The following is a 27,803-nucleotide window of genomic DNA, read 5'->3' as shown; positions in this document are numbered from 1 at the left end:
GATTCATTCCTGGAAAACACTTCGCTCAATGGGTGGATCTTGGTATAATTCAGGATCACATGGACACTGTCATAAAAGAAGTCTTTATAAATCAATGGGATGGACCTTTTAAAAATCCAACAGTATTGTAGATCACTTAAGCCTGTGAGAGGGCACGTTCCTAAAGTTCAGTTTCGGTCTTGTTAAACCATAACATGCTTTAAGTATCTAGTTCTGTTGTCTGTGTGTATAAGATAGTTTATGTATTACACGGTATTTTAAAAGAACGATGATGTCTTGTTATTCGTGTGGGTCCAACAGGTTAAGAACCAGACCAAAGTGCAGGTACAAAGCACACATTTATTTCAGGGATGGAATTGAGACAACAGGGTTGATATGTCAAGCAAACTTCTAAACTACACAATAGGCAGAGGATAGATATACACTTTCGGATGACGAGGAGGAAACCAACAGAAACTGGGGAAGTTACAAGAGCATACACATTCCACAATCAGATCAAGGTGATTTTACGTGGCCCCATCCCTTGACGGGTACGGACACGACTCTGCTACCTGGCTTCGAGGCTCCCCCCAACCCAGGAGGTGATACTTACATGCCACGAGGAGTCCAAAGGGGCAGAACAAAGGGGCACATGGTCCTTTATAATTTTGGGGTCAAAGCTTGGGGGCCAATCGTAAGGGTCAGCGGCTGTGGCCAATGGCTCGAAACCAGGTGCAGGGGATCAGCAGGGGTGAACTGAGGTGATTCACCTGGGTCAATTGGGTGAAGGTCAGGGCTGAGTTAGGTGGGCCAATCGTAAGGGTCACCTTGATGGCTTGGGGTGAGTCTTAGGAGCCCAGCAGTGCCACCAGGTGGCATTACATGCCCCTAACAATATCACAATATTGTTATTGATTGTATTTTAAGGTACGATGGTGAATAGTTTATTTCGATGCTGAGCTTGGGTATATCATCATCACTATCCTCTTCAAGGAGTAGGCTCCGCCATGGAATTCAGCCCAGTAGGCCCCGTCTTGGTATTTGCTGCGATAGTGCCCTCCTTTGTACCAGACCCCATTCAGGTTTGAGTGAGCACAGGTGTGGTACCACCAACCTCCTTTCTGATAGTGGGCACAGTTACCTGTAAAGGAAGCAGATGGACATTGGTCAATGGCTGAGGGGACGGGGCAGCATGGTTGGCGTAGCACAACGCCCTTACAGCGCCAGCGATTGGGATCCCGCACTGTCTGTGAAGAGTTTGTACGTTTACCCTGTGTGTGCGTGGGGTTTCCCTGGGGGCTTCACTTTCCTCCTACTGTATGAAATGTTCCGGGGTGTAGATTAATTGGGTGTAAATTAGGCGGACTTGTGGCCTGTTACCATGCTGTATGTCTAAATTTACAATATCAAAAAAAATTAAATAAAATGATCTCATCTTAAACCATTCAGGAGTAAGACCGAGAAAGATACATTCACGTTAAGGATACTGAAATTTTGGAACTCTTCTTCCCCAATTTGATAGGCATTGATACCTTTTTGTGCCTGAGATGGATGGATTGGGTAAATGTTTTCCAGGAAAATGGCCTCCTTTTGTGTCCTGCATTAAGCATTGAGAATTTGTTGGCAGTTAGCGCAACAGTATTACAGTGCCAGTGACCAGGATTCGAATCACATGCTGTCTGTAAGAAGTTTAAACGTTCTCCCCACATCTGTGTGAGTTTTCCCCGGATGCTCCAGGTTCTTTCCACCTTCCAAAATGTATAGGGTTATAGGTTAATTTGGGTGTAATTGGGCAGAATCAGCTTCTACCATGTTTGAATAAAATTTTAAAATTAAAAAACGAGAAATGCTTTCGAATGAGGTGAGATCCTGAAGGGAATTAGATAAGCAAGTTTGTGGAGTCATAGGTTTGCAAATTTTAGCTTTTGGAGTATCAGGTATTCACATTTCATCAAAATTGAAGAGGTGAATTTGACTTCAATGTCAAAATCAAGAGCGGTATAAGTAACGGATTGGAAACAGGAAAGTGCAGATGCAGGTATCTGAGGCCAGCTGCAAAATCTTACTTTTATCTCTCACTGAAGCTCTAATCCACTGAGGTTCCTCCAGAAGATTATGTTTGGCTTCAATGCAGGTAGGCCTCAACTTATGGTGGGGGTTACATTCCAGCGTTCCCATCGTAAGTCAAAAAAATTGTAAGTAGGTTTAATGTATCCTAGATTTTGTACTTTAAATGGACGGGAGGGGGGAGGAGGTGGGGGGGGGAGAAAATGGCACTGTATATATTTGAAAAGGAAAAAGTATGTATCATGGTTAATGTGGTTTATGGTGTGAAAAATAAAAAATTTAAAAAAAAAATTGTAAGTAGAAAAAGGGCAGTGGGATCAGTGTGGGGACCGACACGGTGGTGTGGGGAGAAAGTGGGGCAGTGGGATGAGTGTGGGGACTGATACAGGGCTGTGGGGAGAAAGCGGGGCAGTGCAGTGGGATCAGTGTCGGGACTGACATGGGGCTGTGGGAAGAGGGCTGGCAGTGCGATCAGTGTGGGGACCGACACAGGGCTGAGGGGAGGGGGGGGCAGTGGGATCAGTGTGGGGACCGACACAGGGCTGAGGGGAGGGGGGGCAGTGGGATCAGTGAGGGGAATGATACGGGACTGTGGGGAGACGAGGGGCAGTGGGATCAATGTGGAGACTGACACGGGGCTGTGGGGAGAGAGGGTACAGTGGGATCAGTGTGGGGACTGACATGGGGCTGTGGGGAGAGAGTGGGGCAGTGGGATCAGTGTGGGGACTGACACGGGGCAGTGGGGAGAGAGCGGGGCAGTGGGATCACTCTGGGGACCGATACAGGGCTGTGGGGAGAGAGTGGGGCAGTCGGATCAGTGTGGGGATCAACACGGGGCTGTGAAGAGAGAGTGGGGCAGTCGGATCAGTGTGGGGACCAGAGCGGGGACAGTGGGATCAGTGTCGGGACCGATACAGGGCTGTGGGGAGATACTGAACAGCATAGCCTAGCCAATATTTGAAGAGCAGTACGGATTCAAACCATCGTAACTGCAAAAAATCATGAGTTGAATCATCATATGTCGGGGGATACCTGTAGTATTCGTAGTTTGTAAAATGTGGCCAAATGTTTGAGACTCAGAATTAATTTTAGATTGCAAATATTTAATGGTTGAGTAGATGTGGTGCAACTTTACACAAAGATTAGCCATCGTTTTATTGTTAGGAACCTCTAGTACAACAATTGGCTCTCACGTTACTACATACCATATATCCCTGTGTAATAGTTGAATTTTGTGGACTAATTTTTAGGGTAAAATTTAGGATGGGGAGGGTTGACTATTACACGCATACTAAATTTGCGCGGTAAGTGCCTCCGTCGTACGAGGCGTTGGGAGCTCGAATGGCTGGGCGGCCGAGGCCAAAAATAAGGGTCGACTTTTACATAGTATCGACTATAACACACGTATATACAGTATGTATATTTGAATAGAGCTTCATTACCCGTAAAGTAGGTTGGAAACTATGAAAGATGTTCAGGTCTATCTTTTATAGAATTCATCGCTCATTTCTTTCATTTCAGAAGTTGGTATTCTACAAGTGACTGCTTTAATGGATGAACACTCTGAATTGTTATTGGTCGCTATCCTGAGATATGTGATGTCATGTACAGTATATACCCTGACAATAAATCGCATTTGAACTTGATTGGCTTGCACTTGAAACCTGAATGTGAACTTCTGAGTGTAAAGCTCTTTAAAAGGTAGTGGACGTAGCCTGGGACATCACAGGCAAAAGCCTCCCCACTATCGAGAACATCGACAGGGAACGCTGCTGTTGGAGAGCAGCAGCGATCATCAACAATCCACACCACTGAAGGAGTCACGTGATGGAGTAGTGGCCGGACGGTGAACTCCAGCCCTCTCCAGAAAAGTCGGGAAAAACAAGAGAAAACACAAAGGCACAGAAATAAAAGTTACAGAAAAGTGAGTATAAAGGTGGAAAGAAGATGGCGACAAAAAAAGAAAAGTCGAAAGCAACGGTAAGAAGAGAGGAAGAGAAGACAAAGGAGGAAAAAGGTGAAGGCCTTACCTGTCCGAAGAGGCCCGCTGCGGAGAGAGAAACCCGCTCCCTCAGGTCGGTAAATAATGGACTACAAAAATGGCTCGCAGAGCCGAACAAAAGTGCGCAACCGCGCATGCGCGAAGTTTCGCGCATGCGCGATGCGAATGAAAAAAAACACACCGACGGGAGGGGGGACCAGCTGGGGAGTCGATCTCCACAGCCGGCAACGACAGCTGCAGAACACCTGCAGCAAGAAGAGACCACAGAAGACAATAGAAACAAGATAGAAGAGGAGGAAAGGGCAGCAAAGAAACAACAGATGGCCAACCCAGAGGAAGAAGAAGAGGAAGAGTATGGTGAAATAGAAGAAGAAAAGAGAGGCAAGGTAAAGGATATACTTGCTCTTATTAGAGGATACATGGAATCATTTAGAGAATGGCAAACACAGGAATTTAAGGATTTAAGAAAAAGAATAAACAACACAGAAGAGAAAATAAATAAAATGGAGATGACCTTAACAGAAATGGGAAAGAAAATGGACAAGATGGAAGAGCGGGCAGTAGCAGCAGAAATGGAGGTAGAAGACTTAAAAAAGAAATTGGAGGAATCTAATAAAAAAACTAAAGAGACACAAGAACTACTAGCTCAAAAAATAGATACAATGGAAAACCATAACAGAAGAAATAACATAAAGATAGTGGGCCTTAAGGAAGATGAAGAAGGCAAGAATATGAGGGAGTTTATAAAAGAGTGGATCCCTAAGACCCTAGGATGTCCAGAACTACAGCATGAAATGGAAATAGAAAGGGCACATAGAGTATTGGCCTCTAAACCACAACCACAACAAAAACCAAGATCTATTGTAGTAAAATTCCTAAGATATACTACAAGAGAAAAGGTACTGGAGAAGACAATGGAAAAAGTAAGAGAGGGCAACAAACCACTGGAGTATAAAGGACAAAAAATCTTCATTTATCCAGATATAAGTTTTGAACTCCTAAAGAAGAGAAAAGAGTTCAATACAGCAAAGGCGATTTTATGGAAGAAAGGGTATAAATTTATACTAAAGCATCCAGCGGTATTGAAAATATTTATTCCAGGACAACAAAACAGACTATTCGCGGATCCAGAAGAAGCACGAAAATTTGCAGAACAATTACAAAAATAGACTGAGGGAGGAAGACGGGTAATGAGAGTTAAAATGATCACGACTGATATGTATGTGGGTAAAGACAAAAATAGACTGAGGGATGAAGACGGGTAATGAGAGTAAAAATGATCACGATTGATATGTATGCAGGTAAAGAGGTATAAGAGTGAATAGAGACAATGAGCATACATGAATGTATCTGTACTTAGAGGAAAATATGGATAGTATAGACAAGAATTAATAAGGGAAGGTAATGGAATAGAGAGAATAAGGAGGGAATTAAAAGAGGGACCTTTGTGACATATGAAAAGTGAAATCTTTTCTGGGGGAGGCGGGGTGGGGGGAAATAGCGGTCACTGCAAAATCAGTTGACGCTTGCGAGTGGATTCGCAAATCCAAATGGAGAGGGGAGATGTGGTTGTCCGACAAGGGATAAAGGACAACTCAGGAGGTGAAGGGGAGATTGGGGATAAATAAGATAGAAATAGGAGAATAAGGAAAATGTTAGATGTTGTAGGAATGTTGTCTTATAAAGAGTTGAAAATAAGAAAACAGAAATGGAAAAGGAGGAAAGGTAATGATGGAAAAACGGAAAGAGAAGATAAACAAAACATAAAAGGGCTACGCTGAACTATATGTCTTTAAATATTAATGGAATACATAACCAAATTAAAAGGAAGAAACTACCAAATTTAAATGAATAAATGTATTCCATTAGAAAAAATAACATATTGGTTAAGAAATAACATTGAAATATTCGAACAAGTATAGGAGCCTTACATTAAATACAATAGCGAAAACCTACCGGGGACAAACATTACCTAAGTTGATGGAAGGAGAAGGAAAGAAAAGAATGGACTCAGTAGAATTTCTGGTGTAATTTGGTTGAATGACAACATTGTCTGACTGGCTTAATGCAACCTAGATTGTATACCTAAAATGGATGAGAGGGGGGGGTGGGGGGGTGGTTTGGGAGGAAAGGGGGGGGGGGGGAGAAAAAGTCACTGTATATGTGTGAAAAGAAATAGTGTATATCATGGCTAATGTGATTTATGGTGTGAAAAATAAAAAAAATTAAAAAAAAAAAAAAAAAAAAAAAAAAAAAAAAAAAAACAATCCACACCACCCAGCATACGCTCTGTTCTCAGTGCTGCCATCAGGAAAGAGGTCACGGTGCCACAAGACTTGTACCACCAGGTTCAGGAACAGCTGCTACCCCTCCACTGTCAGACTCCTCAACGACAAACTTAATCAGACACTCTTTTAAAGACTTACTTTGCACATTACTGAATATTTAGGGTTTTTTTCTGTATTGCACAGTCAGTTTGTTTACATTTCTCTCTTTTGAATATGTTTATTTATTGTTAATATAACCATATAACAATTACAGTACGGAAACAGGCCATATCGGCCCTTCTAGTCCGCACCAATTTAAGTGAACTCCACAAATCCCACAGAATGTGGGAATAAGCTATTTCCCAGCCTGGCTCTCGTGATTTTGATGCTCCTACCTGATGGTAGCAGGTTGAAGATGATGTGTGATGGATGTTGGGGGTCTTCAATAATTCTTTAAACGTGATTTAAAATTGCCAGTGACCTCCTGTTGAAGAGTTCAGGCCCAAAATATTGATTGTATTTTACTTCACCGAGTTTTCATTATTGATAAGTGGAAATTCTGCCTGTAATGTCATGTATGTACTCTGACGATAAATCTGAACTTTGAAATAGATGAGCAGTGGGGTCAGTGGTCACGAGGGAGTATTCAAGGCCCCTAAATGAGTTATTGGGCCCTCCCCATGTGGTGATATATATGTGTAGCTGGCCTGCCCACTGATGACGCTCCCTAGTAACTTCTCCCCTTGTGACCCGGCCATAAAGGTCGACCTCCCTCCCCCTGTCCTCCATTCAAGCATGTGGAATCGGGCCAGCTGCAATCTGAAGTCCATTAAAGCATATAGTTTCTCACTCACTGTCTTTGGAGTTATCGATCGAGCGCGTCACCCCACTCACAGCACCAGCGTCACTAGGGGGTTGCGAACCACACCGGCTGCACCATCAGAGGGGGCGTCACCAAAATGAATCACGTGGTTTCATCTCCATATGTCGGAGGGAGGGGATTTGCAACGGCGGCACACGGAGGTGGTTCTCAAATGTCAATGTGTGCCCCAAACCACGGTTACCCTGATGCCCCCCTGATTGTTCTGACACCAACATTTGGGACATGATGTGGTTCTGCCCAATAGCTTTTGGCCACTTGCTGACTGGTGTGTTTGTTTATTTTTAAAAAAGCAGATAGATAGAGTAGATGTGAATAGGCTCTTCCCCTTGAGGGTAGGGGAGATTGGAACAAGGGATCATAAGTTAACGGTTAGGGGGCAAAAGTTTAGAAGTAACACAAGAGGAAGCTTCTTCTCTCAGAGTGTGGTGGTTGAATGAAATGACCTTCCGGAAGAGGTGGTTGCAGCAGGGACAATTCTGTTATTTGAGAGGAGATTGGATGAGTGCATGGATGTGAGGGGGGTGTGGTGGTACACCACCCGCCTACTGCAGGGGGAAACCTCTGTACCTGCAGGAGTGTAAGGGGACAGGACAACACCTGGCTGGCTGTCAATCAGTTGGCCTGAAGGTATCAAGTCCCACCTAGTCGGGTGTCAATCACCCTCCTGGATATAAGCCTGCGCCGCCCTTCTGAAGCTCACTCAGAGTTACTGCAGCTCCAGCCAGCCTGGCTCTGTGGAAGTCTTTGTGGATTAAAGCCTGTTGTACAGTCTTTGCCTTGTGTGTGTCTGATTCTGTCTAACAGCGTACCACGGAAAAACTCCTGTGCGCAGGGAGCCTCGAGGTTAACCTACACCACCCAGACACGCTTCGAGATCTGGCAGCACGCAGTCGAGGCAATCATTGAGGCACATGAGGGTGACATCCTGGACTCCGATTGGAAGAGGTTGGTCCTTCTCCGGTGAAAGCTACGATATCCAGTACCACCCCGGTAAGTTTACCGATTCCCCTGATGCTCTCTCTTGCACCTGCGCATCTATGCATGACGACAGACTGCAGGCATTGCATGAGTCCCTCTGCCATCCGGGCGTCACCCGGTTGTACCATTTTGTTCAGTCCTGAAATCTGCCATACACTATCAGGAATGTCAGGGACATGACCAAGGCCTGTCGTGTCTGTACGGAGTGTAAACCCCGCTTCTTCCGCCCCCCGCCCCCAGGCCCAGGTTGTAAAGGCTACTCGGCCTTTCGAGCGTCTTGGCATGGACTTCAAAGGGCCCCTGCCTTCCATGAACCGAAACATCCACTTCCTCATGGTAGTGGACCAGTACTCACGCTTCCCTTTTGTCATCCCTTGTCCAGACACCTCCACGGTCACCATCATTGGGACCCTGGGACAGATCTTCACCATGTTTGGCTACCCCGCCTTCATCCACAGCCACCGGGGGTCTAGTTTCATGAGCAATGAGCTGCGCCAGTACCTGATGGTACTGTCGCACGACAAGCTATAACCCAAGAGGCAACGGGCAAGTGCAACGCTAGAATAGGGTGGTCTGGAAGGCAGTCCTCCTGGCTCTCAGGTCAAAAGGGTAGGCCATTGAATTCTGGCAGGATGCCCTGCCCGAGGTGCTCCATGCCATTCGGTCACTGCTGTGCACGGCTACCAACGAGACCCCTCACGAACGTCTGTTCTCATTCCCCAGGAGGTCGGCGACTGGAATGTCACTCCCAGCATGGCTCACGTCCCCGGGACCAGTGCTTCTGCGTAAGCATGTACGGACACACAAGGCCAAAGCCCTGGTCAAGCAGGTTTTCCTCCTTCATGCAAAACATAACTACGCTTACGTTAGGTTCGGCAGTGGCAGGGAGGACACCGTCTCAACCAGGGACCTGGCACCAGCAGGAGCACCCACCACACCACACCATCATCCAGCCCAGGACGACGCTGACCGGGCATACATCCCCATCCCCAGGCAGCTATGGGGCACGCAGGACCCCCTTGACCACAAGGGGCACGCTTCAGCCTTAGGAGACGAACCAACCCACCCACCCATCCAATATGACCTGCATACGTCGACCCCAGCCCCCTGGCCATCCCTCTGCACAGCACCACACCAGCCACACACACCACTGCGTCCAGCCCCCCCACCACTTCCCCTCTGACCAGTGACCAGGAGCCAGTCCTACGACGGTCACAGAGACCCCGGCGGCCGCCGAATCGTCTCAACCTGTAAATATTGTATGTATATAGTGGGTGCGATTCCTTGTTACTGCCACCCCCGCCCCCCCCCCCCCCCACCCCACCCCACCCGGGACAATTTTAAAGAAGGGAGTGAGTGGTGGTACACCACCGGCCTACTGCAGGGGGCAACCTCTGTACCTGCAGGAGTGTAAGGGGACAGGATACCTGGCTGGCTGCCAATGGATCAAGCCCTCTGGGCTATAAGAACCGGCTCCGGAGGCCTCACACTGAGTGGCTGCAGCCACAGCCAGCATGGCCTGTTCAGTCTTTACTTTGTGTGTGCATCTGATTCTGTCAAACAGCGCACCACAGGGGGTTGGAGGGTCATGGGCAGGGAGTAGGTAGATGGAACTAATGAAGTTTCATTTAAATCGGTGCGGACTAGAAGGGCCTGTTTTCGCACTGTAATTGTTATGTTATAAAATACAACGAACTTTCAGTTTAATTGCTCTTTAACTCGATGCTCTAACCCCAGGGTAGACTCTACCTGAGTAGTGGTCCCGGTCTTTGTCCACTGTAGTGAATTGCTTGCTGCTGTGCCAGGATAAAGAGTCACCAGCATTCCCACGATAGAGGCCTAGTCGCAGCCTGTAGAAGTCTCTCTCTGATTCCACATAGAAGTTATCATATTCGGCAAAGACTCTCCTCCCTTGCCAGTCATCCATCAGGATGAGGAGTTTGTATTGGTCCTGATTGGTCAGCCAGTAGATATTCTCCAAGCCTAGCCAGTACTCGCCATCTATGTTTCCAAAGCCTTGCTACAATGAAAAGAAATGGTCTAATAATTAAAACTTTCCTTTGCAGGTGACCGGGTGGTAAGTCTGCATTCGGAGCATTAGGAGCTCGGAGGAGCAGTGGGCGAGGTCTAGGTGAGAGTCTGCAGTTGGGGCATTGGGAGGTCCAGTGGGTGGGCAGCTGGGGTCTAGGTGAGAGTCTGCGGTTGGGGTGACGGGAGCTCTGGTGGGTGGGCAGCCAGGGCCTAGGTGAGAGTCCGTGGTCAGGGCACGGGATCTCTGGTGGGCAGGCGGCCAGGATCAAAAATAGAGGGGAAGGGGGTCAACTTTTAAACGTGATATAGAGGAAAAACATCTGATTTTTGTGCCAAAAATCGGGAGGTGGGGGGGGTCAACTTTGACATGGTATTGACAATTACATTTGTACATACGATAATTTGGAACATTTTCTGTCGCTTGAACAAGTACAAGTTTTGGGCTTCGGTCGTTAATTACTGGGGCTTAAAGAAAGCCATTTACACTGTGACTCATCAAGCAGCTCAGTTCCAGAGGTGGACCTGAGACCAAAGTTCTTGACACTTGCTCAACGAACCTTGTAATTCTCCCAAGTCCTAAAAAAGTTGACCGACCCATCTTGCCGCCTCTGGATCACTGTCCAGCCACCAGCTTCTCTCTGCTGTTCACACCACACCTGCATCAGCCGGTTGATGTTCTTTGGTTTGATCAGGTAAATTCCATTGGATCTGTGACCTTCTTCCAGAACTTGCAGGCAATCTTTCCAGGGACCTGCACAAGAGACAACGCAGCAATGTAAGGCAGATTTTATCATTCCTTCTATCTTTCCAGGGACCTGCTCAAGAGACCACGCCGCAATGTAAGGCAGATTTCATCATTCCTTATATCTTACCAGGGACTTGCTCAAGAGACCATGCCGCAATGCTTATATCTCAAACAAAACCCTATGTGCATTCTCCGTACACACGGGGAGAACGTACAAACTCCTTACAGAGGGCGCGGGATTCGAACCCTGAGACTTGTTGGAACCAAGGGGTTGTAATCTTGGAAAATATGCCTATGTACTATTCATTAGGTATTCATTAATCCATTACTATGTAACAATTTACTATTTACTTCAATTATACTGTTTAAGGGAAATATTAATGCAATTAAGTAACAGCCACAGTATGTAGAAAAGTTGGCTGATTATAGTATGTGTAGAATTTGCTGCCTCCAAAAACAAAATGGATAAACCAGACAGGATGAAGTTGGAGGAACCAGAGGGAGAGTGATTTATTCTGAAACAGGCTAGGGACAGGAAGATAAGTGGATTGCAAGGATAAGTGATAAGAGTACCATGACTGAGAAGGTCAGAGACAAATAAAATGTATAAACCAATTTAGTAGAAATAATAAGTCAGAAGGATACATGGGAGGTGTTGATTAGAACAAAAGACTATGGCCAGTCGAGAACAAAGAAATAATTAGAAATATCTGGGGTATGAATTGACTTCTGATCAAAACAACAGGATGTTCAGGCCTTAGGGATTAAGATAGGAGGTCTACACTATCGATAATTGCAGAGCAGGAAATTGCTGGAGATAAATTTTATGCAAGGAGTTTATCAAAGAAAGCCAACTTGTGGTCAATGTAACAATTTTGATCTATATAAACAGAAGAGACTGGACAGTAGGAGTCAGTCTTGGGGATTAGCTCACTGAGCAGGTGACCTATGAACTAACGACTGGACCAGAGCTCTGTTAAGCTTTATTCTTGTGCTATGTAATAAACTAATTGTGAAACCGAATACCTTCTCCTATCACTTCATTCAAAGAGCACGCTGGACTCAGACAACACATAGACCGAATTGAGGGGAGGGTAAAGCCAGAGTCCGACACATGCCGCAATGCTTATATCTCGAACAAAACCCTATGTGCATTCTCTGCACACACGGGGAGAACGTACAAACTCCTTACAGAGGGCGCGGGATTCGAACCCTGGTCACGATCGCTAGTGCTGTAAAGGTTGAATCTGCCACTATTGAGACCGAGGTTTCTCTGTGACACTGAGGGATGTGTGATTAAAAAAGGTGTAGACGGGGTGGACAGCCAGCGTCGGTTTCCTAGCACCAGATCAGCAATCACCAGAGGACACGAGTACAAGGGGAAGGGGGAGACCTGAGGGGTAAGTTGTGGGTGCCTGTAATCCCTGGCTGGGGGTGGTGGTGGAAGGTGAAACACTAGGGGCCTTTAAGAGACTTTTAGACATGGATGAAAGAAAAATAGAGGGTTATGAGGTGGGAAAAATTTAGTATTTTTTCTCTTTATGTAGGTTGGCATAACATTGAAGGCTGAAGGGTCTGGGTTGTTATATTCTATGTCAGTGGTTCTCAACCTTTTTCTTTCCACTCCCATCCCACTTTAAGTAATCCCTCTGCCATCAGTGCTCTGTGTTTGCTTAGGGTGGGATGTGGGTAGAAAGAAAAAGTTTTAATCGTCCCTCATTGACTCGTTATGTGCACAGTTTCAGAACTCCAAAGGAAATGGGCCAATGACAATTTTTCTCAAGCAAAATATTTCAGTAACAATTGGGTCTAGAGCAGTGATTCTCAACCTTCCCTTCCCACCCACACCCCATCTTAAGCAATCCCTTACTAATCACCAAGCACCGATGGCTCAGGGATTACTTAAAGTGGGATGTGAGTGGAAAGAAAAAGGTGGAGAACCACTGGTCTACAGAGTCTATGTCTCTGTGTTCTGAGATACAATCGGCAAATATTCCTGATCCTTCAGAATGCCGTGCTTCAGTTTCCTCCTTGTGCACCATTCAATAGGTTTAAAGGTTTATTAATTACAACTTTGAGCTTCAAAGCACGGTTAGAATCGCCTGCTCTTAGAAGTTAGCCTCCCTTGAACTAATTGGAGGTTGTTGGAGAGTGAGGGAATTGTGTAGGTGTTACAGGCTTTCAGAAGGGCTGGTCCTCAACCCTGTCTTGCTCACCGGTGTAGTGTGGATTGTGGAGGGTCATGTGACCTCTCCATCTGCAATCTAGTTGGAAGTTGAATCGCCTGCCAATCAAGGTCGGACTCCGCCCAACCCATTCATGGCCCCTTTATTCACAGTAATTACCTGGGCTGGACCCTCCAGCTTACTGTACAATAAAGTCCACCACATGGAGTAGCTCTTCCTCTTTTGCTCATCAGTTCTGAGATGAACCCAGCTCCCCTCCAGGTCGCGAACTGTGGACAATGCTAGAGGAGTCGTTGGTAAGGTGTGCACCTCACAGGGATCGGGGGCATTAGATAGTATTGGAGCTGTGCCCATATTAGACAAGGAACAGCGGGTACCATATTGGTTGCTATAAGTGTGCACACAGTTGCTAGTATCAGTAGTGTGACTGATTATACGGTGCTTTGCGATTGAGAGTACTACTGTGTGTTATCCCTGTTGCTATCTCCTTACGTGTGTTTTAATAAAGATCCTTCCCCCTGTGTCCAGACTTGTTGCTCTTTGCACCCATTGAAGGTTTCCCACACAACAACCTTTGGGATTGTGCCCTTGGGATCTTTGCTTGTGTTCTATTTCTTAATCACGCATCCAAATTCCTTTAAAGAAGACATGGAGGGTTAAAATTCCTTTTGCATCTCTTCTGTCCTAAACAATTTACAGCCCATGAAGAACTTCTTGGAATGTAGGAATGCAGGAAACATAGCAAGATCCCAGTGCCGGTGAGAGATTGTGGAACCACTCAGTACGAATTGGAAACAACGTCTCCTCCTCACTGATTATCAACACTGCTCTACTCGTTACAAACCCATGACTGTGTGGCCAGGCACATTTCCAATGCCATCTACAAATCTGCTGATGACACCACAGTTGTCGGCAGAATCACAGACGGCAATGATTGTAGAGCTCGTCGAAAGAACCAAAGACTTGTTGATCCAAACCAAGGCTTTTATTAGCAAAAGACAGGAGCTCTTCACAGGTGGCCGACCAGTCCAGAATGATCCGACCTGGCTAGGGACACAACCCTTTAAGGCCCAGACAATAGGCGTGGCTTAGCTCTCAGCCAATCGCTGTAAGCACAGTCTAGATACTATATACACTATGTACATTGGTGATAGATCTGTACTATCACAATGAGGAAGCGTACAGGAGGGAGATAGATCAGCTTGTTGAGTGGTGTCACGACAACAACCTTGCACTCAATGTCAGCAAAACCAAGAAGATGATTGTGGACATAAGGAGGAGGAAGTCAGGGGAACACGATCCAGTCCTCATCGAGGGTTCAGTAGTGGAGGGTCAAGAGCTTCAAATCTCTGAGGATCTATCTGGGACCCTCCACGTTGATGCAATCTCGAAGAAGACTCACCAGAAGCTATACTTTGTGAGGTGTCTGAGGAGATTTGGTATGTCACCAAAAACTCTCAAAAACTTCTACAGATGTGCCATGGCTGGTTGCATCACTGCCTGGAACGAGGTGCCAACTCTCAGGACAAGAATAAACTCCAGAGGGTTGTTTACTCGGCCTGCGACATCACAGACATCATTCCATCGAGGACGTCTACAAGAGGAGATTTGCCCGTATAGAGGAGCTGTCTTAAGAAAGCAGCCTCTATCCTCAAGGACCCCCCCCCCCCCCACCACCCAGGCCACGCCCTCTTCACTCTGCTACCAGGGTAAAAGTACAGGAGCCTAAAGACGAGCTCTCAGCGGCACAAGGACAGCTTCTTCCCCGCTGCCATCAGATTCCTGAATAATCAATAAAATGCCTGACATTTGTGCATTATTATTTTAATTTTTTTTAATAGAATTTTGTAAGATGGTTATAATATGAATGTTTGCAGCAAAACACCAAATTTCATGACTTGTTCATGTCAATAAATCCTGATTCTGATTCACTCACCTGGCGACTTGGTGGTCGTCACGGTGGGAATTGTGGTAGGAGGAAACTGTTCCATTCTCTTTGGTCTGTCCTGTGTGATGCTGTAGATCTGGTCTCTCAATATTTCGTTGCCAGAGACTAGATTCGTGCTCTTGTTGGTGCTACCATTTAGAGTCTGGGCTGTGACCGTGATGAGAGATGCTTGTCCTGCACCCTGCTGAGACAGACAGACGGTCAACTCGTACAGTCAACTCGTTTGAAGGGCCGTCAATAGCCGCACCCTATCACTTCCCAGCTCTTTTCTCTGATGCCCTCACACCCATTTCCACCCAGGTTGGGACGGTGTAGCGGTTAGTGCAACGCCTTTACAGCGCCGGCGATTGGGATCAGACCAGGGTTCGAATCCTGTGGTATGTTTAAGGAGTTTGTACATTCTCCCCGTGTCTGAGTGGGTTTTCTCTGGGACCTCCAGTTTCCAAACATTGCGGGGGTGTGGGTTAATGGGGAGTAAATTGGGCGGCACAGACTCGTGGGCCGAATTTGCCTGTTACTGTGCTGCATGTCTTTAAAATATTCCTCTTGCCTGTGGGCCTGTGCTCCACCCCTCTGCCCCATCCCCCCAAGTGTGGACTCCTTCCAAATCCTGGAACAGCCTATTCAACAACACTGTAGAAATGACTTCAGCTCAGACTGCAGTTAGAACCATACAGCACTGTAACAGGCCCTTTCAGCCCTTCTAGTCTGTGCTGAACCATTTTTCTGCCTAGTTCCACTGACTGCGCCCAGTCCGTATCCTTCCATATCTCTCCCATCCACGAACCAGTCCAAATTCTTCTTAAACTGTGCCCGCATTTACCACTTCAGCCACCACTCTTTGTGTGAAGAAATTTCCCCCTCATGTTCCCCCTAAACTTTTTCCCTTTCACTCTTAAACCATGGTTTGTACCTCTCCTAACCTCAGTGGAAAAAGCCTACCTATATTTACTCTGTCTATCCCCCTCATAATTTTAAATATAAAATCTCGCCTCATTCTTCTATAATCCAGGGAATAAAGTCCTAACCTGTTTAACCTTTCCCTGTAACTCAGTTCCTGAAGTCCGGCCAACATCCTAGTAAATCTTCTCAGCACTCTTTCTATCTTATTGATATCTTCAATAAGCCAGCTCACTGCCACCTTCTGAGAGCATTTAATGATGAATAATTTCATGTTTAATTTTTATGATACCGAATGTCTCACTCATAATGCCCATTCTGCCCAAGCAACCTACAACCCTGTAGATTTTGGAGGGTGGGAGGAAACCAGAGGAGAGCCGAGGTGCTCAACGAAGGATCACCCAGTCCATGCCCAGTCTCTCCACTGTAGAGGAGACCACAATGGGCGCATCAGCTTCGCAAGTGGTGGTAGAGGGGAAGCCACGTTTTTTTGAAGAAGAACAACATCTAGGATGTTCTGGGAGCAGATGCGATGGAGATGGAGGAATTGAGAGAAAGGACTGGAATCCTTCCAGAGGATGGGGTATGAAGAGGTGTGGTGGTCGAGGTCGCTGTGGGAGTTGGTGGGTTTCTAGAAAATGTCTGTTGAGAGTTTGCCTCCCGAGATGGGGACAGAGAGATCGAGAGGGGAGAGAGGGTTGCGAGAGGTGGAGCAAGTGAGATGGACAATCATCCCCAGTTGGTACTTGATAGCAGTCCGCACATGGTGGCCCAAAGCACCTGCCACTAACTGATATTCTTAATAAAAGTATATTTATCCCCACAAGGATCTTGCATACCTACGCCTCATCTCAAAACTCATTTCTTAGTCCGGATGCACAGCAACTCTCTGAAGTGGGCCTTCAAACCGTTGATGAAGGAGTAATGACATCTAAATTCAGACATACAGCACAGTGACAGGCCCTTTGCACCCATTTACACCCAATTGGCCTACAACCCCCCTTCCCCTGGGAGGAGACCGAAGCACCCAGAGGAAACCCACGCAGACCTGGGGAGAACGTACCGGCAGTGCCAGATTCAAATCTGGTCCCGGTCACTGGTGCGCAGTGTTGCGCTAACCGCTGTAGCTGGACTGATTTGTAACAGCTTACAAACAAATAAAGACTCACTCATTTCTTACAGTATGCCATGAGGTTGACTTTCTTTATTAAATGCATTCATTTCCTTTCCAAACCCCTCTGACCTTCTCAGTGAATCATTATCTCATGAATGTCCCTGACTCTATTACTCTTGCACTTCTATGCTAACTGGAGCTGCCCAGCCTGTTACTGGTGAATGTTTATATCTCATTGAGAAGTTCACGTCTTACCTGTTGATCATGTGGATTGTGTACGGGGACTGCCTGTCTGCACTGTGCCTCCAGCTGAGAAATGGTCTGGCTGTGATTGCTTGTGAGGGCGGTGAGGGCTGTGTACTTGCGCTCCAGGTCCCTGTACTGGATGGACAGCCTCAGCATCTCAGCCGTGATGTTGAGGAGCCGGTTCTCCAGCCGGGAGATCTCCAGCGAATCGTCCTTTTTCCGGATGATCTCGTGCAGCAACTGGGCATAGAACTGCGACACCCGAGAGTTCATGTGGCGGCTCTCTCGGCGCAGGGACTTGACTTCATCGACCAGGCCCCCGTCCAGCACCACTGCCTGCCTGAGGTCCTCGATCTGCCGCTGCTGCTCCCGCATCTCTGCCCGCGCAGCCAGCAGCTCGCTCCTGTTGGCGCTATCGTGTCCCCCTGCTGGGGCTTTGGTGCTCAGGCAGATGGGGCCGGTGAGCCGTTGCTGGGGCACAATGAAGGTGTATGTGCACCTGGTGGAAGGTGCGCCCTCAGAGGATCGAGCATGGCGGCTGTTGGGCTCCCCGGCCTGTGCCTGTGCAAACTTGCCTGCATCTAAGGGAACCTCTCCAGCTCCTGCTACTCTGATCAGCACGAAGAGACTGACGGTAAGCTTTAGCATTGTTCAACTCGAGCTGTGTAAAGCAGTTTCAAAATCTGCAGGAAGAGTAAAAGAGTGTAAAACACTCAAGTCTGCAGGCATCGGGGCTGAAGTAAAAGCACAACACTGGAGAAACTCAGCAGGTCAATCGGTGTCCTTTATGTAGCAGAGATAAAGATACATAACTGACGTTTCAGGCTTGAGCCTTTCATCAAGGTCGGCAGGCGTCCGAACAGAAAGGTGGGGGGACGGGTGGTGGGAATGGCATGGTCCCGGAAGCAGGAAGTAATAGGTGGAGAAGGGAGGGAGGGAACAGCAGCAAGCAGGGGAAGAGGGGACAGCTTGATGAATAGAGAGGGGGGAAAGGGAGGAAGGAAAAGGAGAGCAAGTTACCAGAAACCGGAGAAGTCGATGTTCACTGCTGTCACTGGGGGGGCGGGGGGGGGGTGCGGACTGCACTGGGTGATCCCATCAGAGGGAGTGACACCAAAATGACTGTCTATAAAATTTTTGTGCAGTATTTCAGTAGAAATTATATTATTTAATAAAAATATCTTTGTAGCTAGTTATAACAACAAAAACATTTTTCGTAAGCCCAGCTTACACGTATCAATGTCCCTACAAAGCTAAAACTCGATGCTCATTTCATTTTTGAACCTTCTAATGGGCTCCAGTCAGAGCTGTCATTATTACCCAATTATAATGGTGCTTCGAATCACGTGGTCTCATCTGCCCGCGCTACCAGCACGCGCTGTTGTTTTCGTTGATGCTGGTGTTTGTATAGTCGCTGCTTTTGTCAAATTTTCTATTTCCGTTATATTCAATGATACCCGATTTACAAGTAACATTAGTACAAAAAACACCGCTAAGGACTCTGTATGGTCTGGTGTGGGAGGAGGTCCATGGATGGGGGAGGGGAGAAACACCAGGTGGATGACACCAAGCCTAATGACGCCACTGCCAATGTTAATGCCATCCCGCTGGAGCACACCCAGATGGAAAACCAGGTGTTGTTCCTCCAACTTACAGGTGCTCTTGGTGGGATAGTACATGAGGCCATGGACAGGCATGGGAGTGTAGAAGTGGGGCACAGAACTGGAATGGTTGGCCACTGGGAGGTTTCTGGTGCGGACAGAGCGAAAATGCTCAGCAAAGCGATCTCCCAGTCTACGGCCAGTCACTTTGATGGGGAAGGAGTAAAATTCTGAGTTTTTAAAATGCATTTCTAAACCGCCTCTCCCATCCCTTTCAGAATGTCTTAACAAGCATTACAACCCATGCAGGTCATGGGAGAATGTATAAATTCCTAACAGACAGCGCCAGATTCGAACCCGTGTCGATGGCGCTGGAACAAATTTACACTAACTGCTGTGCTAAATGTGCAGCCCTTATTGACCAGATAATGTTTTAATTAAGTTAATTGACGAATAAATGTGCTGCAGCATATTGGAGAGAATGTTTCCTTTTCATCCTGGTGCTTTATCTTTCACATCCACCTGAGGGCTTCAATTTACTATCTTGTCCACAGGACAATAACTCTGACAACAGCCTGTCGCCCTTTTCTCCGTCTCCCCTCCCTGCTGCCCCGTCACGGAGGTTCACCTTGTTCATGTACTCACATCTTGAATCAGAGGTGAGGGGCGGCGATGGTGACCACAACAGTTAGTGCGATGCTGTTACAGCACCAGTGACTGGGGCTCGAATCCCACTGTAAGGAGTTTGTACGCTCTCCCCGTGTCTGCATGAGTCCAGTTTCCTCCCGCCCTCCAAAACCATATGGGGTTGTATTGGGCAGCACGGGGTTAAATGGCCGTAATCAACTTCTACTGGGCTGTAAATAAATTTTAATTTAAAAATTGAAGCCAGATTCAAATGAAAGAGGCTTTGTGCTCTCACTTCCCCTCAATCGCCTTCTGCCCTTTGAGGCAGCAGCCACATTACCGAAATTTTCAAGATATCTTTTTTTTTACATTTTTTAAAAAACAGTAACAGGCCATTTAGGCCCACAAATCCATGCCGCCCAATTACACCCCATTAACCTACAACCACCGGGTTGTTTTGAATGGTGAGACAAAACCGGAGTCCCCCGGAGAAACCCCATGCAGACATGGGGAGAACGTACAAACTCCTTATAGACAGCGCGGGATTCGAACCCCAGTCCCGGTCGCTGCCAACCGCACCACCTTATTGTGGCTTATTGACCTCCTCCACCCTCTTTCGTGGGACAACTCCAGAGAGTGGCTGCACCCATGGAACAGACTGCAGGGAGGGTGCCTGTACCTTTCAAGGGAAAAAGCGTGGGAGAACATTTGGATTTTACAATGAGGTTTTTTTTCCTTTCTCTGATCTTCGTGACCTTTAAGAACTATTTCTCCACTCAAAATCATTTTTATTCCAGAGTTTATTTATTTTTTCCAGCCTTCACTTCTTGGCCTTCATCTGCCAAGACTCTGGGATTCCCCCCTCTGCACCGTGCTTTTAAGATGTGTCTGAAAATCGGCCTCTTTGAATTGTTCCCTCCTTGGGCTTGATGCCAGGGTTCATCTAGTGGGACTCCTGCGAAAGCTCTTGATGTTCAAGCACCATGTAAACATGACATGTTATTGAAAAAGAAAATCACTGCGCTATTTATAGCCACCTATCGACTTTTCTCTCTGCCAACATACTTCTGGACAGAGGATGTCACTTGGGTCTCCAATCCTTGTGAATAAATCTTGACTTTATCTCCTCAGTCAAATTCCCCAGCTGAAACAAAACATTCCCTTAAAAAAAAACTCTTTCACTTAAAAACCTCGGGTTTGAGCTGTGCTGTGAATTATATCTGGGATTGCACATTGTGAGTGCGGCCCTGCCTGGGTGGCAAAATGGATGAAAATGTATCTCTGTTACAGAAATGAAGAGAAGGGAAATCATTTGTGTTCACTTCTCTCTTTAATTTCGATTATGTCTTTAATTTGTTATTTTGAGAACCTACACTTAAGATTGAATAAATGTGGAAGACTTTTTACCTTTGTGATGTGAACGCCATTGGTGGGGGCGGCAGACCACTACACCATTGATGGGAGTGGCTGACCTCTACACTATTGGTGAGGGTGACCGACCACTACACCATTGATGGGGGTAGCCGACCTCTACACTATTGGTGAATAACTAGTGGACAGAGTGGAGAGCTCCAAGTTCCTCAGAGTCCATTTACAATTGTCCCTGCTTTTGATGGTCCGACTTACGATGTTTTGAAGTTATGATGGTTCAAATCTGTACCATATTTTGAATTTTGAATTTTGACTAGGCTATTCAGTGTCTCCCAACAGTGCTATATTGGTCCCAACACAGGTCCCACTGCCCTGCTCTCTCCCGACAGTGCTGTATCAGCCCCCACACTGATCCCACTGCCCTGCTCTCTGCTCATAGCCTTGTGTCGGTCCCCACACTGATCCCACTGCCCCACTCTCTGCCCCATGTCGGCCCCCACACTACCCTTTATCGAAATGATGGAGTGTAACCCCATTGCAAGTTGAGGACTATCTACCTTGGACACACAACCTCTCCTCATTTGTCAGGTCACAACAGGGACTGCATTTTATGACAAGACTGAAGCGGGCAAGGTCACCGGCCACCTTCTATTAGGAACATCCTGGCCAGCTGCATCAGAGTGTGGTACGGTTGTGGAAGAGCATTGGATCAGGGGTTAATCCACAGGACCATGAGAGTGGCAGAGAGGGATCACTGAGATCTCCCCCTGCCCCCCCCCCCCCCACACCTCATCCCCTCACCCCATCGATGTGAACTATCGGGTTCGTCGTCTGAAGAGGGCACACAAAATAATCAAGGCCCCTTTCCACCCCACACACAATGTTTTTCAGCTACTCCTGAGGGGAAAGAGATGCAGAAATATCAGAGCCAGAACCATCTGGCTGAGAAAGAATTTCTTCCCACGGGCAGCTGAAAGGCTGATGAACTGCTCCATACAATCCCTGTGAGACTATTATTCATTCAACAATACTTATTTATACATACGTGCTGCATATAAATTGCCTGTAAATATTTGTGCTTTGTGTATATAAGTAAACCCTCCTTTACTGAATACTCGAATTATGAAAATTTCCTTTTACAAAGAAACCCATGCTCATTTTTTATGAAGAAATTATAACGAATTTTCACTTTTAAGAAAATTGCCTCCAATTGTAGTCAATGGGTCATTGCTTTACAAATTTTTGGTTTACAAGCGGTTTCTCAGAAATGCTCTACCTTCGTGCTGTGGAATATAACCTATATATGGTTCTTCCACTGAGGACTGAAGTAGGTTTGTTTTATCCAGTTGCATTTTACAATTGAATGATAGTAATAAATTTGAACTTGAACTTGGATTATTAATGGCACTTGAGAAGATGATAAGGCATGAAATATCATCCGTGTGGTAAAGCTGTTTCCACAGTGCTGCATCATGGCCTGGTATCAGGGTGCCAACATCTCTGAGCTGGAAGCCTCGACGGCCAGGACATCACAGGCAAAACCTTTCCCCCCCCATTGAGAAGATCTACATGGAACAAATACTTACAGACCATTTAAATGCAGTGCCTGTATAAAAATATATAAATATTTGTGGCAATTGCGGAGATCAGGCCGGTACATTGCGCGACAGTAGATGCGAACAGAGATCGTTAAAGTGACTCCCAGGACAAGGGACCAGTGGGGGTAGAAGCTGAGGCAGCATCAGACCAACAGCTCAAAAATGGCATTGGTCAAGCTGCCCAGCTGTGTTTCTTTGTAGCGGTCGGCTACACATTGTTGAATAAATTACAGTCTCGCAGGGATGGTATGAAGCAGTTGTTCAGCTGCCTCACTGCCCATGGGGAGAAATCCTTTCTCAGCCTGGTTGGAGAGCAGCATTAGTGATCAAGGTCCCAGCCACCCAAGACACACTCTGTTCTCGCTGCTGCCATTAGGAAAGACTTGCCACAAGGCTTGCACCACCAGTTGCTACCTCTCCACCATCCACAACAGTGCTGGAGAAACCCAGCAGGTCACACAACATTCTTTATGTAGCAAAGATAAAAATGCAGAAGCAAAGCCTGGTCCCTTCAACAAGGTGTGAGTAAAAATGTAGACAGGCCTGGTTGTGGAGCAGCAGGGATTACAGATGGGAAGCAGTAAGAAATATTCTCATGGAACTCCCTTCAGAGAGAGGAGGAGGAGAACTTCTTCAGGGCAGGCATCCCTCGAGGAGAATTCGCAGATTTTTCACAGTAGAAACACGGAAGTCCGCAGATGCAGGGATGTTGGATAAAGTAGGCCACACAGAGGACTGAAGGTGAAGATGCATAACAAATGTTTTGGGCTTGAGCCCTTCATCGAGGTGTGAGCAAAATGTATTTACTTTGCTCATTATTTTTAAATTAAATTTAAAAAAATTTATACATACAGCACTGTAACAGGCCATTTTACAGCCCATTAACCTACACCATGGTATAATTTTGAAGGGTGGGAGGAGTCCCCGGGAAAAACCCACGCAGACACGGTGGAGAACGTGCAAACTCTTCATTGCCGAATATTTACTTTTCTGTAAATGACTAGTCAGTTTAAATTTAATTTAGACATACCGCACGGTGACGGGCCCTTTAGGCCCACGGGCCTGCGCTGCGCAATTACACCCAATTGACCTCAAGCCCTGTACGTTTTAAAGGATGGGAAGAAACTGGAGCATCCTGACGAAACCCACGCAGACATGGGGAGAACGTGCAAACTCCTTACAGACAGTGCCGGATTCTAACCCCAGTCACTGGCGCTGTAACACTAACTGCTCTGCTAACCGTGCCACGCCCAAGTTTGTTTACATTTTTCTTTTGCATATAAGAAGCCTGTACTTCTTGAGTACAGTTTACAATCACCAGTATAAATTCTACCTGGTCCGCAGAAGAAAGAATCTCAGGGTTGTATGTGATGTCCTGTATGTACTCCGACAATGAATTTGAACTTTGAGCAAAGAGTAACTGAATTCAAAGGTTGAATTGTCAGTTAAATGCCAAAGCAAAGGAAAGAAACCTTGGAAATTATGTAAAAAAGTTCTGTATGAATGTGTGGGCTGCTGGAGACCGCTGTCAGGAGACTTGTGCCGGGCTGCTGGAGACTGGCTCGAACTGGCTGGAGGGGTACTAAGTATCAGAACCAGGTTGCAAGTAGTTTCCGAGGGCCTCTAGATCAGTGGTTCACAACCTTTTTCTTTCCACTCACATCCACTTTAAATAATCCCTGTGCCATCAGTGCTCTGGGATTAGTAGGGGATTGCTTAAGGTGGGATATGAGCGGGAAGAAAAGGTTGAGAATCACTGCTCTAGACCCAATTGTTACTGAAATACTTTGCTTGAGAAAAATTGTCATTGGCCCATTTCCTTTGGAGTTATGAAACCATGTACATAACGAGTCCATTAAGTACGATTAAAACATTGGATTTCAAACTTTTTCTTCCCACTCACACACCACCTTGAGCAATCCCTTACTAATCTCAGAGCACCTGTGGCAGAGGGATTACTTAAAGTGGGATGTGAGTGGAAAAGAAAAGATTGAGAACCACTGTCCTAATGGATTCCTGACCGTGTCGGAGGTTCGGATCTGGTTGCCAACGGTTTGGTCTGGACTCTGTGTGGCTGCGGTAGTACTGGAGGCGAATCTATGGAACTCGGTGACCCTGGGCAGACATCCTTTTGCTTCTCTCTCTCTCTGACTGTAAGAGTGCATAACAGTTCCCCACACTCAGCATTGTGCTTTTGGATTAGGCTTTACGTTCTATTCCGGGACTGTGTATGCATTCATTCAGTTGTGCATTCATTCGCTTTACGAATCTGTGGTTTGGATGGGATTGTAAATGAATATTTGCAGTTGATGCGATTCTGTAGACCGAAGAACTTTAAACTGCAACTAATTTCCCCCCAGCTTCTTCATTCTGGGTCCATGCTCCAAAATACCAGGCTCCCAATGAAAAATCATTTTAAAGTTTCATTGCCTGATCGCCTTTGTAGAAGGGCTGGCATCAAACGCGCCTTGATGGAAATGCTGTCCTGTGGTTTATTTTTTATTACTTTTGTAAGATGTGCGTTTTGCTGGCAAGGGCGACATTTGCAAATCACTTTTTCCCCAAACATTATAAAAGCTCTTGCGAGCAGGAACAGATGTGCATGGGTGTAGAGCCTTCCTGAATGCCACAGTGGTTGTAGAATGGGTAATGCTGCATGTTTACAACAGAAAAACCAAGTGAGTCACCTCAAAGTGATCTCTTCCCTACCCCCCAATTATTACCCAGCTGTCCTCAGATTATGAAATCCTGAGCCATGTCCCTTAAGCTGCTTTCAAGTGGCCAGAATACCCCAATGTAAAGCCGTCTATTTTACCTGAATGCGGCTGTCGGGAGGCCTCCTGAAAGCGGAAAACCTAGCCCTGAGGAGTACTCACCCAACCCTCCTCGGGGAGGTATATTCTCCGCTTCCGAGCACACCCCCGAGGCACCTGAAAGCAGCAGCGGCTGCTAGGGGGCGGGCTGATGATGTCACAGTGATGTCGTCAGCCTTTGGCGCGATTTTTGAAAAACTGGAGTGTGTGCAGACTCGGCATTACCGGTACGGTCACATTTTTCAGTACGTTAGAGGCATTTCTCTTCTCTGCTCTGGGCCCCGCCATGATCCTGCATTCCTTTCTTCTTCAGCCTCGATGCGCTGCAAATGAGGCCATGACAGTGGGCAGGACTGCGGCCACAGTCGACAGGAGCTGGCGTTCGCTCCGAGGTGCCTCTCCTGCACCCGGCCCTTTCAGGTGCCAGAACAGTGACTGCCATGCCGCCATTCGAACACACATTCTCGGAGTGATTGTTCCCGAAAGCAGCTTTAACTTCTGGGTTGAGGTTGGGTGCTTTCGACTTGGCCCTGGTTGTAAAGGTACCGACCAATCAGATGCAGTTCTAGTCAATAATAAAAGGCCGATGCATTGGCCAGGTTCTGAAGAACCCACAATGATCCTGAAAATGCAGACTCAGGAAGGTTCAGTCATGACTACCCAGTGGTCTTGTGTCTATTAATCCCCACCCCAATGCAACCTAACCTAACCATTCCAAACCCACCCTCCCACTCCTATCCACTAAAGGTGCACAATCTCCTGGGTGAGATGAGAAAGCCCACAGCCAAATCTTATCCCACCCCTCCCCAGCCCCAGAAACTCAGAATTTACTGTCAAGAAATTCATTATTTTACAGTGCAAATATTTCTATAAAGCACATCTCAAAATAAATAAGAAATAGTGCAAGGAAAAAGGCAAAGGGCAGGTGGTGTCAGTTCTTCATTGTTCATTCAGGAATCTGATGATAGCTGAGGGGAAGAAGCTGGGTGCTCGTCTTCAGGCTCCTGGACCTGCGAGACCTGCTGAGTTCCTCCAGCGTTTCTGTGTGTTTACTACAATCTCAGCATCTACAGTCTTTCGTATTTCATTGTCTACACGAGGTGAACACATGGAAGAACCAAGCACTGACTCATCCAAGAGGACAAAACTCTGAAATCACAGGGGGACATACAGTGGGTTAAATGGTGCAAGGCTTTAGGCCCTTTCAAGCTGCCGTGTAAAATGGGCAATTTTCCCGGTTAACGCCCCAGTTACGTGGCAGTTAGAAAGGGTCTGACCCGGTCAGCCCCGTCAGAATCTAATCGGGTCTCTGACCTACCTCAGAGGTATTTGGGGAACCCAATTAAATTTACCTAGGTCGTGTCCACAGGCGATTCGAAAAGTAAAATGGCCAGCCCATTTATTCTGGTGACGTCAGCGCTTGTGTGCGTGCGTCACCGGGCAGCCAGCATCTGAAAATCTGGCAGTACCTCCGGAGGGTACGTGACACGACATTGCGAGGGCGGGATCCCCTTAAATCACCAAGTTGGTGAATTAATGGGTCGATCCCCCTGCAGTTTAAAAGGTGCTTCCAGCACCTTTGCCCCTAGCAATTGTCCCCCCGCCCCACTGAGTGAGACCCCTAAAGCCCTCCAATTAGACCTGTTCTGACATTGACTCTGCTACGAGCCCATCCAAATAGAGAAATGCACTGAGGTCACTGATTTCTTTCAGAAACTCTTGTGCCTTCGTCTCTACACCCTGTCGCCCAAAGCATCAAATGAAGCAGTTTGAGATTAGCAAAAGAATCCATTCTTTCACACAAATCAGACTTCAAAGCAGACTGATCTGCTGCTGGGCTCTGTTTAGTAGTAAATCCCCTTACCTGTGTTTTGCAGACTTTTGAGTTGGTGTGTGTCTATCAACAGCCCCCATTGTCCTTGACTTCAACAACAAAGGGTCAAAATTGTGCATGACATACTATTGGAATGTCATGTTTGCATCGAGCTGAATTGCTGGCTGTGCTCAAACAGGCTGCGCACAAGAACTTGCCTGGTTTTAGATCCTTATTCTCCGAGTTGAGTGGATGCTTGGCAGCTATGCCCCTGTCAGAGGCTGCGTGTGTAGGACAGTGAAGAGAGGCAGCTCACTGCAAGCAGCCTTGCATCTCCCCGCCTACCAGAGACGGCTTGTCAGTTCAAAGGTTGAATGTTCTCCTCTTGCTGTCAGTCCAAGAGAGAGAGCATGGTACAGGCCCTTTGACCCACAATGTGGTGCCGACCCATATATAAAAAAAATTAAACCCTCTCTACCTCAAAACCCTCTATTTCTCGAGTCACTATCTCAGAGAACCTGGATCCAATACACTAATGGCATCGTGAAGAAAGCACTATTCTTCAGAAGGTTTCACATGACATCGGGAACCTGGACAAATTTCTACCGATGTGTTGTGGAAACTGCGCTGACCG

General features: G+C 46.7%; 1 protein-coding gene across 2 annotated transcripts; it reads right to left on the bottom strand.

The window, feature by feature from the left end:
• Positions 1 to 325: 325 nt before the first annotated feature.
• Positions 326 to 27,472, bottom strand: angptl6 (angiopoietin-like 6). Of its 2 annotated transcripts, none has more exons than XM_069927426.1 (6): positions 27,221 to 27,472; positions 17,356 to 18,029; positions 15,075 to 15,270; positions 10,765 to 10,958; positions 9,926 to 10,196; positions 326 to 1,120 (listed from the first exon to the last, which is right to left on the bottom strand). In XM_069927426.1, the coding sequence occupies exons 2-6, from the start codon at positions 17,992 to 17,994 to the stop codon at positions 924 to 926; spliced, it is 1,497 nt and encodes a 498-aa protein (XP_069783527.1). In that variant the 5' UTR covers positions 17,995 to 18,029; positions 27,221 to 27,472; the 3' UTR covers positions 326 to 923. The 2 variants fall into 2 exon arrangements, with proteins under 2 accessions (XP_069783527.1, XP_069783528.1); XM_069927427.1 differs by having other exon boundaries at positions 15,075 to 15,267.
• Positions 27,473 to 27,803: the final 331 nt, after the last annotated feature.

Source organism: Narcine bancroftii, chromosome 3 (genome assembly GCF_036971445.1).
Source record: "Narcine bancroftii isolate sNarBan1 chromosome 3, sNarBan1.hap1, whole genome shotgun sequence".
In the NCBI taxonomy this organism is placed as follows: Eukaryota; Metazoa; Chordata; class Chondrichthyes; order Torpediniformes; family Narcinidae; genus Narcine; species Narcine bancroftii.
This window is presented reverse-complemented; position numbering and strand designations above follow the sequence as displayed.

Bases quoted from the DNA above. Each gene is read 5' to 3' on its own strand.
- angptl6 (XM_069927426.1), bottom strand. From the start codon at position 17,994: ATGCTAAAGCTTACCGTCAGTCTCTTCGTGCTGATCAGAGTAGCAGGA. The intron at 15,271-17,355 runs GTAAGACGTGAA...TGTCTGTCTCAG, and splicing joins ACAATCCACATGATCAACAG to CAGGGTGCAGGACAAGCATC. The intron at 10,197-10,764 runs GTTCGTTGAGCA...TTTTCATTGTAG, and splicing joins GGACTTGGGAGAATTACAAG to CAAGGCTTTGGAAACATAGA.